At 48.6% G+C, this 14,160-nt stretch overlaps 1 protein-coding gene across 2 annotated transcripts in view; it reads right to left on the reverse strand.

Moving 5' to 3' along the window:
• SEMA5B (semaphorin 5B) overlaps positions 1-14,160 on the reverse strand; it is a 492,183-nt gene that overhangs the window by 206,373 nt on the left and 271,650 nt on the right. For both annotated transcript variants that reach the window (XM_077449725.1, XM_077449726.1), the window contains exon 6: positions 139-201. In XM_077449725.1, the coding sequence (XP_077305851.1) occupies positions 139-201 (63 nt within the window). The remainder of the gene's footprint in view (positions 1-138; positions 202-14,160) is intronic.

A 14,160-nucleotide genomic window follows, 5' to 3' on the forward strand; every position in this document is an offset into this window, starting at 1 on the left:
GCCAGCACCCGGACGTAGTGGATCACTGGAGTAGAACCTTGGAGAGGCATGATACATTTTCTAATGGGGGGGGGGGGGGTTACAGCATTCTCATTGGGGCTACCATAAAATGTGCGTTCACTGGTGACCCGATCTTACCTCCGTCTTCCCTTTACTCTGACAGGACCGGCGGGTATCTTCATCCGAACTCCACTCCGACGCCTGAAAGACAAAATTCAACGCACGTTACACTCCAGAGTCAAACACCCTATCATAGTACATGGTCTCCTTTCACTGTGCACATGCTTAAAAAAATAATAAACACAATTACTACATACAAGGCCATTATGGCCGAAACGCGTTAACATCTGCTGTATATTGTATATTCATCTTTTGTGGAGTTACAATAAATTTGAACCTATTGAAGAGCATTGTATGGAGTTGCGGGTTGTTTTCTACCGATTTACAATTCTACATACACAGAGGCAAAAACATCCATTAAAAATAAATTCCAACCATTGCAGATAATTATCTGACGGTCTATCTGTGTGAAGGATCAGATAGGAGGACCATGATCAGAGAGTACAGAGGCTCATGATCAGGATCAGATAGGAGGACCATGATCAGGATCAGATAGGAGGACCATGATCAGGATCAGGTAGGAGGACCATGCTCAGGATCAGGTTGGAGGACCAGGATCAGAAAAAGTATAGATGACCATGATCAGAGAAAGTATAGAGGACCATGATCAGAGAAAGTATAGAGGACCATGATCAGAGAAAGTATAGAGGACCATGATCAGAGAAAGTATAGAGGACCATGATCAGAGAAAGTATAGAGGACCATGATCAGAGAAAGTATAGAGGACCATGATCAGAGAAAGTATAGAGGACCATGATCAGAGAAAGTATAGAGGACCATGATCAGAGAAAGTATAGAGGACCATGATCAGAGAAAGTATAGAGGACCATGATCAGAGAAAGTATAGAGGACCATGATCAGAGAAAGTATAGAGGACCATGATCCGGATCAGATAATAGGACCATGATCCGGATCAGATAGGAGGACCATGATCAGAGAAAGTATAGAGGACCATGATCAGAGAAAGTATAGAGGACCATGATCCGGATCAGATAATAGGACCATGATCAGAGAAAGTATAGAGGACCATGATCAGAGAAAGTATAGAGGACCATGATCAGAGAAAGTATAGAGGACCATGATCAGAGAAAGTATAGAGGACCATGATCAGAGAAAGTATAGAGGACCATGATCAGAGAAAGTATAGAGGACCATGATCAGGATCAGATAGGAGGACCATGAACAGACAGAGTACAGAGGATCATGATCAGAATCAGATAGGAGGGCCATGATCAGGATCAGATAGGAGGACCATTATCAGAAAGTACAGAGGCCCATGATCTGGATCAGATAGGACAACCATGATCAGGATCAGATAGGATGACCATGATCAGAGGAAGTATAGATGACCATGATCAGAGGAAGTATAGATGACCATGATCAGAGAAAGTATAGATGACCATGATCAGAGAAAGTATAGAGGACCATGATCAGGATCAGATAGGAGGACCATGATCAGGATCAGATAGGAGGACCATGATCAGGATCAGATAGGAGGACCATGATCAGGATCAGATAGGAGGACCATGATCAGGATCAGATAGGAGGACCATGATCAGGATCAGATAGGAGGACCATGATCAGGATCAGATAGGAGGACCATGATCAGGATCAGATAGGAGGACCATGATCAGGATCAGATAGGAGGACCATGATCAGGATCAGATAGGAGGACCATGATCAGGATCAGATAGGAGGACCATGATCAGGATCAGATAGGAGGACCATGATCAGGATCAGATAGGAGGACCATGATCAGGATCAGATAGGAGGACCATGATCAGGATCAGATAGGAGGACCATGATCAGGATCAGATAGGAGGACCATGATCAGGATCAGATAGGAGGACCATGATCAGGATCAGATAGGAGGACCATGATCAGGATCAGATAGGAGGACCATGATCCGGATCAGATTGGAGGACCATGATCCGGATCAGATAGGAGGACCATGATCAGGATCAGATAGGAGGACCATGATCAGGATCAGATAGGAGGACCATGATCAGGATCAGATAGGAGGACCATGATCAGGATCAGATAGGAGGACCATGATCAGGATCAGATAGGACGACCATGATCAGGATCAGATAGGACGACCATGATCAGGATCAGATAGGACGACCATGATCAGGATCAGATAGGATGACCATGATCAGGATCAGATAGGACGACCATGATCAGGTTCAGATAGGACGACCATGATCAGAGAAAGTATAGATGACCACGATCAGAGAAAGTATAGATGACCACGATGAGAGAAAGTATAGAGGACCATGATCAGGATCAGATAGGAGGACCATGATCAGGATCAGATAGGAGGACCATGATCAGGATCAGATAGGAGGACCATGATCAGGATCAGATAGGAGGACCATGATCAGGATCAGATAGGAGGACCATGATAAGAATCATATAGGAGGACCATGATCCGGATCAGATAGGAGGACCATGATCAGAGAGAGTACAGCGGTGCCCGGGGATGTCTGTGCGATTTGAGAAGTGTGAAGGGAGATGGATGGAACATAATAGACAAGATTATTGTTGTAGAAGAACCCAGATCACTGCTTTGTGTGGTGAAAAAAAAAAAAGTTTGTTCAACGTTTATATGTTAGACCTTAACACCAAAAGGAATGTGCTAGGGACTTCTTCAGAAGAAGCGCTCCTGAGGAAGTCCCTTGGCAAGAACTGGGCTAGAGACTTTACAGGGCGGGGCTAGAGACTTCACAGACACGCAGAGAGGGAAGTCAATAGGAAGCTGAAAACTCTGTGCTGGTTATATCAGTTACAAATGTGAGGATTTACTTTACATGTGGTGCGGAGGAGACCGATACTTGTTGACCGCCGCTTTACCATTTTGAAAATGGATACAAAGATTTGCTGCTCTTTACAGAGGAATTTCACTTTGGTGGAAAAAAAATATATATAACAAGCCGTGTTGTCATTTAATGTTATTACAAATGTCCTTTGCCTTTTCAATATGCAACACTGCAATTCTCTGTCAATGCATTGTGATAACCTGGAGGTGTTCTATGTATCCCCCATGTACAGGACTCCCCAAAAAATGTAATTTCTGCATGTGTGATTGGCTCACTGATCTTCCCAGAAGTCTACACTAAGATACAAGACAGCAGGTGTACAGACCCAGGAACTCAGCACAGGGATGGTGGGAACCCCTCATAATGGGCACAGCGGGTATAGAGACACAGGAACTCAGCACAGGGATGGTGGGGACCCCTCATAATGGGCACAGCTGGTGTACAGACCCAAGAACTCAGCACAGGGATGGTGAGAACCCCTCATAATGGGCACAGCGGGTGTACAGACCCGGGAACTCAGCACAGGGATGGTGAGAACCCCTCATAATGGGCACAGCGGGTGTACAGACCTGGGAACTCAGCACAGGGATGGTGGGAACCCCTCATAATGGGCACAGCAGGTTTACAGACCCAAGAACTCAGCACAGGGATGGTGGGAACCCCTCATAATGGGCACAGTGGGTTTACAGACCCGGGAACTCAGCACAGGGATGGTGGGAACCCCTCATAATGGGCACAGCTGGTGTACAGACCCGGGAACTCAGCACAGGGATGGTGAGAACCCCTCATAATGGGCACAGCTGGTGTACAGACCCAAGAACTCAGCACAGGGATGGTGAGAACCCCTCATAATGGGCACAGCGGGTGTACAGACCTGGGAACTCAGCACAGGGATGGTGGGAACCCCTCATAATGGGCACAGCAGGTTTACAGACCCAAGAACTCAGCACAGGGATGGTGGGAACCCCTCATAATGGGCACAGTGGGTTTACAGACCCGGGAACTCAGCACAGGGATGGTGGGAACCCCTCATAATAGGCACAGTGGGTTTACAGACCCAAGAACTCAGCACAGGGATGGTGGGAACCCCTCATAATGGGCACAGCCGGTTTACAGACCCAAGAACTTGGCACAGGGATGGTGGGAACCCCTCATAATGGGCACAGCGGGTGTACAGACCCGGGAACTCAGCACAGGGATGGTGGGAACCCCTCATAATGGGCACAGCGGGTGTACAGACCCAAGAACTCAGCACAGGGATGGTGGAAACCCCTCATAATGGGCACAGCCGGTTTACAGACCCAAGAACTTGGCACAGGGATGGTGGGAACCCCTCATAATGGGCACAGCAGGTGTACAGACCTGGGAACTCAGCACAGGGATGGTGGGAACCCCTCATAATGGGCACAGCGGGTGTACAGACCCAAGAACTCAGCACAGGGATGGTGGAAACCCCTCATAATGGGCACAGCCGGTTTACAGACCCAAGAACTCAGCACAGGGATGGTAGGAACCCTTCATAATGGGCACAGTGGGTTTACAGACCCAAGAACTCAGCACAGGGATGGTGGGAACCCCTCATAATGGGCACAGTGGGTTTACAGACCCAAGAACTCAGCACAGGGATGGTGGGAACCCCTCATAATGGGCACAGCGGGTGTACAGACCCAGGAACTCAGCATGGGGTGGTGGGAACCCCTCATAATGGGCACAGCGGGTGTACAGATCCGGGAACTCAGCACAGGGATGGTGGGAACCCCTCATAATGGGCACAGCGGGTGTACAGACCTGGGAACTCAGCACAGGGATGGTGGGAACCCCTCATAATGGGCACAGCGGGTGTACAGACCCGGGAACTCAGCATGGGGTGGTGGGAACCCCTCATAATGGGCACAGCGGGTGTACAGACCCGGGAACTCAGCACAGGAATGGTCAGTGACTTTTACAGGACAAGGCTGCAGAGTGTCTAACACTCTTCTATTCAGCATTTGTGTCTAACATGTTCTAAAGGAAAACTTTCTGACAGGTGCAAATTTATCCGCATTGTCCCACAATCTGTGTCCGGCGCTGGTAGGGGTATGGCGCTCTCATGCGAAGTTGGCCAGGAACGGCTCGGCGGCACACAGGGCACGCTGGGACACTTCCCATCACAGACAGCGTCCATTTGGTAAATGACGGCTCATAATGGGAACGAGTCCTCGCCTAACGACGTGTCCAGATGGCCCAGCTGGCGTGGTGGGATAATGCGATTCCTAAGCAGAGCGAGGGGCGGCGGGGGCCGGCCTCTTCCCACTCTGATAGTAAATACCTTCAGATAACAAAGGAAGCAATTCATTCATTCATCGGGGGAATAAAATAAACTCATTAACATTCCAATAATGAGCCCCTCAAACCTTGGATCTGCCGCCCATGAGATTTCTTCATTACGGCAAAACTCATTTTTAATAAATTCTCTTCTTTTGCTTAATGTGCTTCTCGCAGTAATCCTCAGGGACCGCGCCAGAATTCCGCCAAAGGGGTTAATATCTTAATTACATTTTACGAGAGCCGCCGCACAATGACTGGCTGGTGATTCCTGGGAGACAAAGAAGCGGCCATATTGTGCAGCCCAAAACATCCCCCCGGGGTCCATTGTGAGAAGTGCTCAGCCAATTAGAGGAGGGTTCAAGTGGCCGTTTGCTGTGGAGAGCTAATTGTTCCGTATTTATTACTGACCCGCGTCCCACGCACAGCAATATTCCTTCTCCGAGGAGGAAACATCAACCATCCAAATACAGCAAATCAAACAGAAAAAAGAAATAAATTGATACAAAAAAAAATGATACAACTATACATAGAGCTGGATGGACTTTATGCAACTATGTAACCACCCTGTGCAACCAGGAGATCCTTCCCTGTCCTGAAATACTCTCCTCTCCCGATATACTCTGCAGTGCTGGAGGACTCTGCTCCTTCCTCTATAACTCTCCTCTCCCGATATACTCTGCAGTGCTGGAGGACTCTGCTCCTTCCTCTATAACTCTCCTCTCCTGATATACTCTGCAGTGCTGGAGGACTCTGCTCCTTCCTCTATAACTCTCCTCTCCCGATATACTCTGCAGTGCTGGAGGACTCTGCTCCTTCCTCTATAACTCTCCTCTCCCGATATACTCTGCAGTGCTGGAGGACTCTGCTCCTTCCTCTATAACTCTCCTCTCCTGATATACTCTGCAGTGCTGGAGGACTCTGCTCCTTCCTCTATAACTCTCCTCTCCCGATATACTCTGCAGTGCTGGAGGACTCTGCTCCTTCCTCTATAACTCTCCTCTCCCGATATACTCTGCAGTGCTGGAGGACTCTGCTCCTTCCTCTATAACTCTCCTCTCCTGATATACTCTGCAGTGCTGGAGGACTCTGCTCCTTCCTCTATAACTCTCCTCTCCTGATATACTCTGCAGTGCTGGAGGACTCTACTCCTTCCTCTATAACTCTCCTCTCCTGATATACTCTGCAGTGCTGGAGGACTCTACTCCTTCCTCTATAACTCTCCTCTCCTGATATACTCTGCAGTGCTGGAGGACTCTGCTCCTTCCTCTATAACTCTCCTCTCCCGATATACTCTGCAGTGCTGGAGGACTCTGCTCCTTCCTCTATAACTCTCCTCTCCCGATATACTCTGTTGGATGATTCTGCTCCTTCCTCTATAAGGCTCCTTTCCTGAAATACTCTGCTCTGCTGGATGACTCTGCTCCTTCCTCTACAACTCTCCTCTCCCGATATACTCTGCTGGCGGACTCTGCTCCTTCCTCTATAGCTCTCCTCTCCTGAAATACTCTGCACTGCTGGATGACTCTGCTCCTTCCTCTATAACTCTCCTCTCCTGAAATACTCTGCACTGCTGGAGGACTCTGCTCCTTCCTCTATAGCTCTCCTCTCCTGAAATACTCTGCACTGCTGGAGGACTCTGCTCCTTCCTCTATAACTCTCCTCTCCTAATATACTCTGCTGGATGATTCTGCTCCTTCCTCTATAAGGCTCCTTTCCTGAAATACTCTGCTGGAGGACTCTTCTCCTTCCTCTGACTCTCCTCTCCTGAACATATTGACAATATATTTCTTGAATCAGTAGAAATCACGCTCCATCACAAGCTGTTCTCGGTGACACAACTGCGGCTGATTACACTCAGAAATACGTCTGATTTTTGGTTTGCTCAGAACACAAGTTCAGTAATGAGCAAAAACTCAGTTTGATCTTAAAGCAGAACTCCGGCCCCCCCCTCCTCCAGTCTTGCACAGTTGTTCCGGCTCCTCTCCTGGACTGAAATGGCTTCCTCTGATTTCACTGCACACTGTGAGCTTCTCACCAAGTGCATTAGAAGCTGCAGCAATGGGTCAGCGTGCTTTATCAATCACATCAGAGAAAAATGGACAGGAGATCACTGGAGTGTTCACCGCTCTCCCGCGGCCGAAGATCCTCAAACCGCCTACGGATGGCCGACGAGCGCGGAGTGACCTCTGCCCCTCCCATTTCACCGTCATGAACTTTAGAGAGATTCTGCAACAACAACGAGCCAAACTGTGAAATTCACAGCACAATCGATTCACTACGGCTGTGATGTGGTACTGAGCACTCAACTCAACTTTATAGATCCCCCCACCCCCCCTAGTACTGAACAATGGAGAGGCAGGGGGGCTGGGCAGCCTGTAGAGGCCTGTCTATAGAGAGGAGGCCGATATTGTCAGGAATGATTGACAATGTTTACTGAGGATGACACCCACCATTCCTCTACTGGAGGGTCTCCAGTATGGGGGCCTCATTGTATATTGTAAAAAAAAAAAAAAAGAGAAAATTACGAGGAGCTCTGTGTATCATCCTCGCCATATACATAATATTAACTAGAAATGCAATAGTCATTTATTTTTATTTTTTAAGAGCCATGAACCAAGCAGGCATGCCAGGTACATATCTGTGTATTGTAAACAAAGATATATATAAATAAATAAATATATACAGTATATATATATATATATATATATATATATATATATATATAGCTGATCATGGTCCTCCTATCTGATCCTGATCAGGGTCCTCCTATCTGATCCTGATCAGGGTCCTCCTATCTGATCCTGATCAGGGTCCTCCTATCTGATCCTGATCAGGGTCCTCCTATCTGATCCTGATCAGGGTCCTCCTATCTGATCCTGATCAGGGTCCTCCTATCTGATCCTGATCAGGGTCCTCCTATCTGATCCTGATCAGGGTCCTCCTATCTGATCCTGATCAGGGTCCTCCTATCTGATCCTGATCAGGGTCCTCCTATCTGATCCTAATCAGGGTTCTCCTATCTGATCCTAATCAGGGTTCTCCTATCTGATCTTGATCATGGTCCTCCTATCTGATCCTTCACACAGATAGACCTTCAGATAATTATCTGCAATGGTTGGAATTTTTTTTTTTTACTGAATGCTTTTGCCTCTGTGCATGTACCCGATCCAGCGATACCGCATGAGTGCAGATCCACGAAGTGTCCTTCACCTTAGCCTACAGGCTCGTTCAGAGAAGCCAGCCTTGCGCACGGCCTTCTCCTGAAGAGTCCTCCCCTGGGGTTCTTCAGTTGTTGGGCCTCTCCCTTGGATGAGACGGCACCGGACCACCTTTGGATCAATAGGCCCCCTTAAATCCTTTCAGGCCTGTCCCTGCAGTTGCGCTGCCTCGGGCTAGCCAGCTCCGAGACTAGAAATGCATGGTTCCGCACCCCAAGCCAGGAGGGCCATGGGGGCTGGTTCAGGAGGACCAGAACCAAACCGACAGAAAATATTCTCTGGACAGACCAGAACAGAACTCAACCCCCGAAGCACGTGATGTCAGTACCTTAAATACCACCTCCCAGAATGCACAGCAGGAAAACACGCAAACTGGACTGGTTCTGAAAGAACAGTGGCACTCAATACACCCAGCTAGACTGCGTTCTCAATCTTGCAGGCGGTTACAGCAACACCTGCGGCCAAGGATAACCCAGTGCAACCCGGCTGGACTGGTACTGAAACCAGAAATTTAGAAAATCAGCCCCAAAACCCAACTGTGGTTTCAGGAAAATTACCTTTGAAAAAACATATATATATATATATATATATATATATATATATATATATATATATATATATATATATATATATATATATATATATATATATATATAAATTCAAATCTAGTTTAAAATCCCAAAAAATTTAAATAATAATAAAGAGTAAAAAGAACATTGTGTATCACAATGTTACATTTGGATCATCTATTTGAAGATAAAAGATTCTTTGTAGCAAACCCATAAGACGTACATTTTGTCGGGTGGGCGGCCCCTCTGTAGGGACTGTGTTGGGACATCTCTGTGAAGTTGGGATTTCTCGGCAGCTCCTGTCCCACCCCAGGAATGTCTGGAGAATTGTTATCCGGGGGTCCCTCGTGTCTCGGCTTGCTCGCCCCGGCGGTCACCTGGTTGACGCAGACGGATCGTGGTCTGGGAGGACGCGCTGTACACGTGTCGGCTCTCTGGACCTGTTCCAGCCTGTCGGGGCGGCGCAGCTTCATCAGAGAGGCGATGAGCGAGGACCAGCGGGAGGTATTATCCTGTTAGCTGGCCGGTGGCTGCTCAATGTTCCCTGAGCGACGAGCCCATAATCCCGGCCGCAGATCGTTTAGATGGCGCAGGTCAAACCTCAATCACATGCAAATCTCCTACGAATGACTGCGCCGCGCTCAGCCGGACGCAACGGAGAAGAAGCTGCCGCCAGTTTCCTGCAGAACAAAACGCTGCGGGTGCAGAAATCCAGGGCTGTCGTTCCACCGCATCTGGCGCGGTCTAGCGAATGCTCTATAGCCGGGGTCTCCAAACGTTCTAAACAAAGAAAATGCCCTGGCATCTGTGGGAGTAAACATTGGTCTTTGGTGTCAGTGGGAGGAATAGTGCCCAATCATTGGTGTCAGTGGCAGGAATAGTGCCCCATCATTGGTATCAGTGGGGGGAATAGTGTCCCATCATTGGTGTCAGTGGGAGAAATAGCACCCCCTCATTGGTGTCAGTGGAAGGAATAGTGCCCCATCATTGGTGTCAGTGGGAGGAATAGTGCCCCATCATTGGTGTCAGTGGGAGGAACAGTGCCCCATCATTGGTGTCAGTGGGAGGAACAGTGCCCCATCATTGGTGTCAGTGGGAGGAACAGTGCCCCATCATTGGTGTCAGTGGGAGGAATAGTGCCCCATCATTGGTGTCAGTGGGAGGAATAGTGCCCCATCATTGGTGTCAGTGGGAGGAATAGTGCATCATTGGTGTCAGTGGGAGGAATAGTGCCCCATCATTGGTGTCAGTGGGAGGAATAGTGCCCCATCATTGGTGTTAGTGGGAGGAATAGTGCATCATTGGTGTCAGTGGGAGGAATAGTGCCCCATCATTGGTGTCAGTGGGAGGAATAGTGCCCCATCATTGGTATCAGTGGGAGGGATAGTGCCCCATCATTGGTATCAGTGGGAGAAATAGTGCCCGTCATTGGTGTCAGTGGGAGAAATAGTGCCCCGTCATTGGTGTCAGTGGGAGGAATAGTGCCCCATCATTGGTGTCAGTGGGAGGAATAGTGCCCCATCATTGGTGTCAGTGGGAGGAATAGTGCCCCATCATTGGTGTCAGTGGGAGGAATAGTGCCCCATCATTGGTGTCAGTGGGAGAAATAGTGCCCGTCATTGGTGTCAGTGGGAGAAATAGTGTCCCATCATTGGTGTCAGTGGGAGGAATAGTGCCCCATCATTGGTGTCAGTGGGAGGAATAGTGCCCCATCATTGGTGTCACCAGCATTGCCATTATTTGCAATTGTGCTGGTGGACACCCGTGCTGCTGCTGCGTGTTGCTAAAAAAGTGCAGGTGTGTTTTTTAGTGCAGCGACGTTCGATGGTTTTAATGGCGGTACATGGTAACCAGCCCCTCTGAAAGCAAGCTCAACTTCGCTCAACATTCCAACAAAGTACTGCCTGAAAGTTTCCACGTGCAAACTGATCTTATTTCAGCATAATTGTAGAACACACAGGGAGAGGGGGGAGGGGGGGTTTGACAAGTAGCCACATGAAAATATGAAACAGCAAAATGTAACAAAGTCACATGAAAAGTTATAAATGGTAGCAACAGTACAAAATATCCAAATCCCCCCCCCCCCCCCCCCGTGCCCCATCCCGCATAGGTTTAGCGCGGTAATGGATAGACGGAATGACAATGCACAGCGCGTTGTACGCGTACAGACCCCGGGGACATATAAATCCCTCTATATGTATGCATGGCGGCACACCGGAGGACAAAGATCGGAAGATCTGCTCCTGGGAGCGGATTTGCTGCATTCCTGCCCGCTTGCCGCCGGTTCCCACCATCTGGGTGCAATGTTTACACACATCGCGCTCGCAGAAGATCTATAGGCGGATTTATTTCAGGAACGCCGAGGTCAGCCGACTCTTAAGATGCAACGCACAATCCGCTCGACCCCCCCGAGGCCTCCATCGCTCTTTATATCTCCAGTTATTCCCCGATCGAATTGTTCGCCAGCCAAGGATAAAGCATCACGTGCCGATTGCCGAGCTGGAACTTCCGACCCGTTCCACCAGGCAAACCCGAAAAGGAGTCAACGCAGCGCCGCCGGGCCCGTAACGTGCGCTCTCTGTGTTATTTCAACGCTCATTTCCCTCTGACGTGTTAGCTCTGCGAGAGAGAAATATTTCAGAGGGGCCAAGCGAGCAAAAAGTGCCGGAGAATTTATGGCGCTCGTTTTTCCATCTTCCCAGCACGCCGGAGGCCCAAAACGAATTTATCAGGAAGGCCGCGAGCTTCTGTTAATCTTTTCCCGCGCCAATTAGCGCCGATCCGATTATGAGAAGCGCCCTCGGTGGCCGCCGCGTTGGTGGGGGATTATCTGAGTTCTGACGCAACATAAAAAAAATACCTGAAAAAATGAGGAAAAGGTTTAAAAAGATTAGGAGAGGCGAGCGCGGCAATCCAGCGCGCCGGCAAAATGTATAGAAGGCAACTGGGGCGCTTTTCCAAATAAAAAAAAATAAAAAAAGATGGTGGCAGGAAACGGGCAGGTTGGCCTTTTGGAAGTTTTCCCAACTTAAAGCCGGGCCACACATGATACAATAAGACAAAACATGGAGACCAAAGTGCAAAAGTATCTGTGTGGAGTCACGTGAACTCCAATCCAAGGCCGCCATTAGAAATCAGAGACACCCGTACAGACTACCTGATAGGGCCACCCTTCCACCTCTGAATACATCAGAGACATTTTCAGCCAATTAGGGCAGGACAGGAGGTGACCCTCAATACACCTAGAACCCTGTTCAGCCAATCAAGAGGACAACAGGTGACCCCAAAATATTCAGAGACCTTTTCAGCCAATCAAGGAGGATAGAGTAGCTGACCTTCCTACACCCAGCACCCTGTTTAGCCAATCAGCAGAACAGGAGGTGATACCCAATACACCCAAAACTTTGTTCAGCCAATAAGTAGGATGAAAATCGGTGACCCCCAATAAACCCAGGACCCTGTTCAGCAAATCACGGGGAGGACAGGAGGTGACCCCAATACACCCAGAACCCTGTTAAGCCAATCAATAGGAGGACAGAAGGTGACCCCAAATATATTTACAGACTTTTCAGCCAATCACGTAGAGGACAGGAGGTGACCCCAATACACCCAGAACCCTATTCAGCCAATCACTGGGAGAGCTAGAGGTGACCCCAATACACCCAGAACCCTGTTAAGCCAATTCATGGGAGGCCATGAGGTGACCACAATTCCCCTAGAATCCTGTCCAGCCAATTAGTGGGAGGCCAGGTGGTGACCCCCAACACACCCAGGAACCTGTTCAGCCAAGAGGAGAACAGGAGGTAACCACAATATGCCCAGAACCCTGTTTAGCCAATCAGTGGTAGGAAAAGGAGGTGACCCCCACTACACCCAGAACCTCGTCCAACCAATTAGTGGAAGAACTAAAAGGTGACCCCAATACATCCAGAACCCTGTTAAGAAAATTAGTGGGAGGCCAGGCGGTGACCCCAACACCCCTAGAATCCTGTTCAGCCAATTAGTGGGAGGCCAGGTGGTGACCCCCAACACACCCAGGAGCCTGTTCAGCCAAGAGGAGAACAGGAGGTAACCACAATACGCCCAGAACCCTGTTCAGCTAATCAGTGGGAGGAAAAGGAGGTGACCCCCACTACACCCAGAACCCCATTGAGCCAATCAGTGGAAGAACTAGAGGTGATCCCAATACAGCCAGAACCGTTAAGCCAATTAGTGGGAGGCCAGTACATTCAGAAACCTTTTCAGCCAATCAAGACAGAACAGAAGGTAACCCCAATACACCCAAGGGCTTGTTCATCCAATCAGTGGGAGGACAAGAGGTGACCTCAAAACACCCAGGGCCCTGTTCAACCAATTAGTCAGAGGACAGTAGGTGAGCCCAAATCATAAGGAGACCCTTTCAGCCAATCAAGGAGAGAACAGGAGATAGGCTGAACAAGGTGCTGGGTGTATTGGGCTTATCAGTGGGAGGACGGGGTGGGACTCCAAAACATATCCAGTGCTGAAGCCACCCAAACGGTGGTTCACTGGTTACCATATCGCTGCAGCATCAAATACAAGGGTGTAATGGAGCTGTCCATCACAACCAAATCCATGTGAGTTAAGAAACTGGAAGATCTGAAGCTGGGCCAAAGATATTCTGAGACATCCCTGGATCATCCTGGATCATCCTACCAAGTTCTGATGTTTACAATCTGATTGAGATTGGTTGAGTAGGACTGAAGACGTTCTATGCTGGATAGAAGCAGTAGAAGAAGGATGAAAAGCTTGGAGTCCAATGCTGAGAAGAAAAAGATTCATGAAAGATGGGCAGCACAGGAGAAGACCAGAAGGTTGTAGGTTGACCAGAGGATCCTCTCTACCTGAAATATCTGCGAAAACTCCTGGAACGTCCTCAGTATCTGACTTTGGAAAGGTGCAGCAGATTGATCCCATCTTCTTCTCTATAGCAGAGGGTTCCTCAGGATCCTCAATCAAACAAGGAGATGCCAACAAAGTGCAACATTCATGTTTGCAATGACAAACTCCATCACTCACTATCACACATGATGCTCCAATTAGGAGAATATATTTGTAAAAATGTGGGCTTTTGGAACCACCTTAGGAAAGAGAACAGATTAGGAAGCG

This window comes from Lithobates pipiens, unplaced genomic scaffold, assembly GCF_037356315.1.
Source record: "Lithobates pipiens isolate NorthernLeopardFrog02 unplaced genomic scaffold, aLitPip1_a1.2 Scaffold_22, whole genome shotgun sequence".
NCBI lineage: Eukaryota > Metazoa > Chordata > Amphibia > Anura > Ranidae > Lithobates > Lithobates pipiens.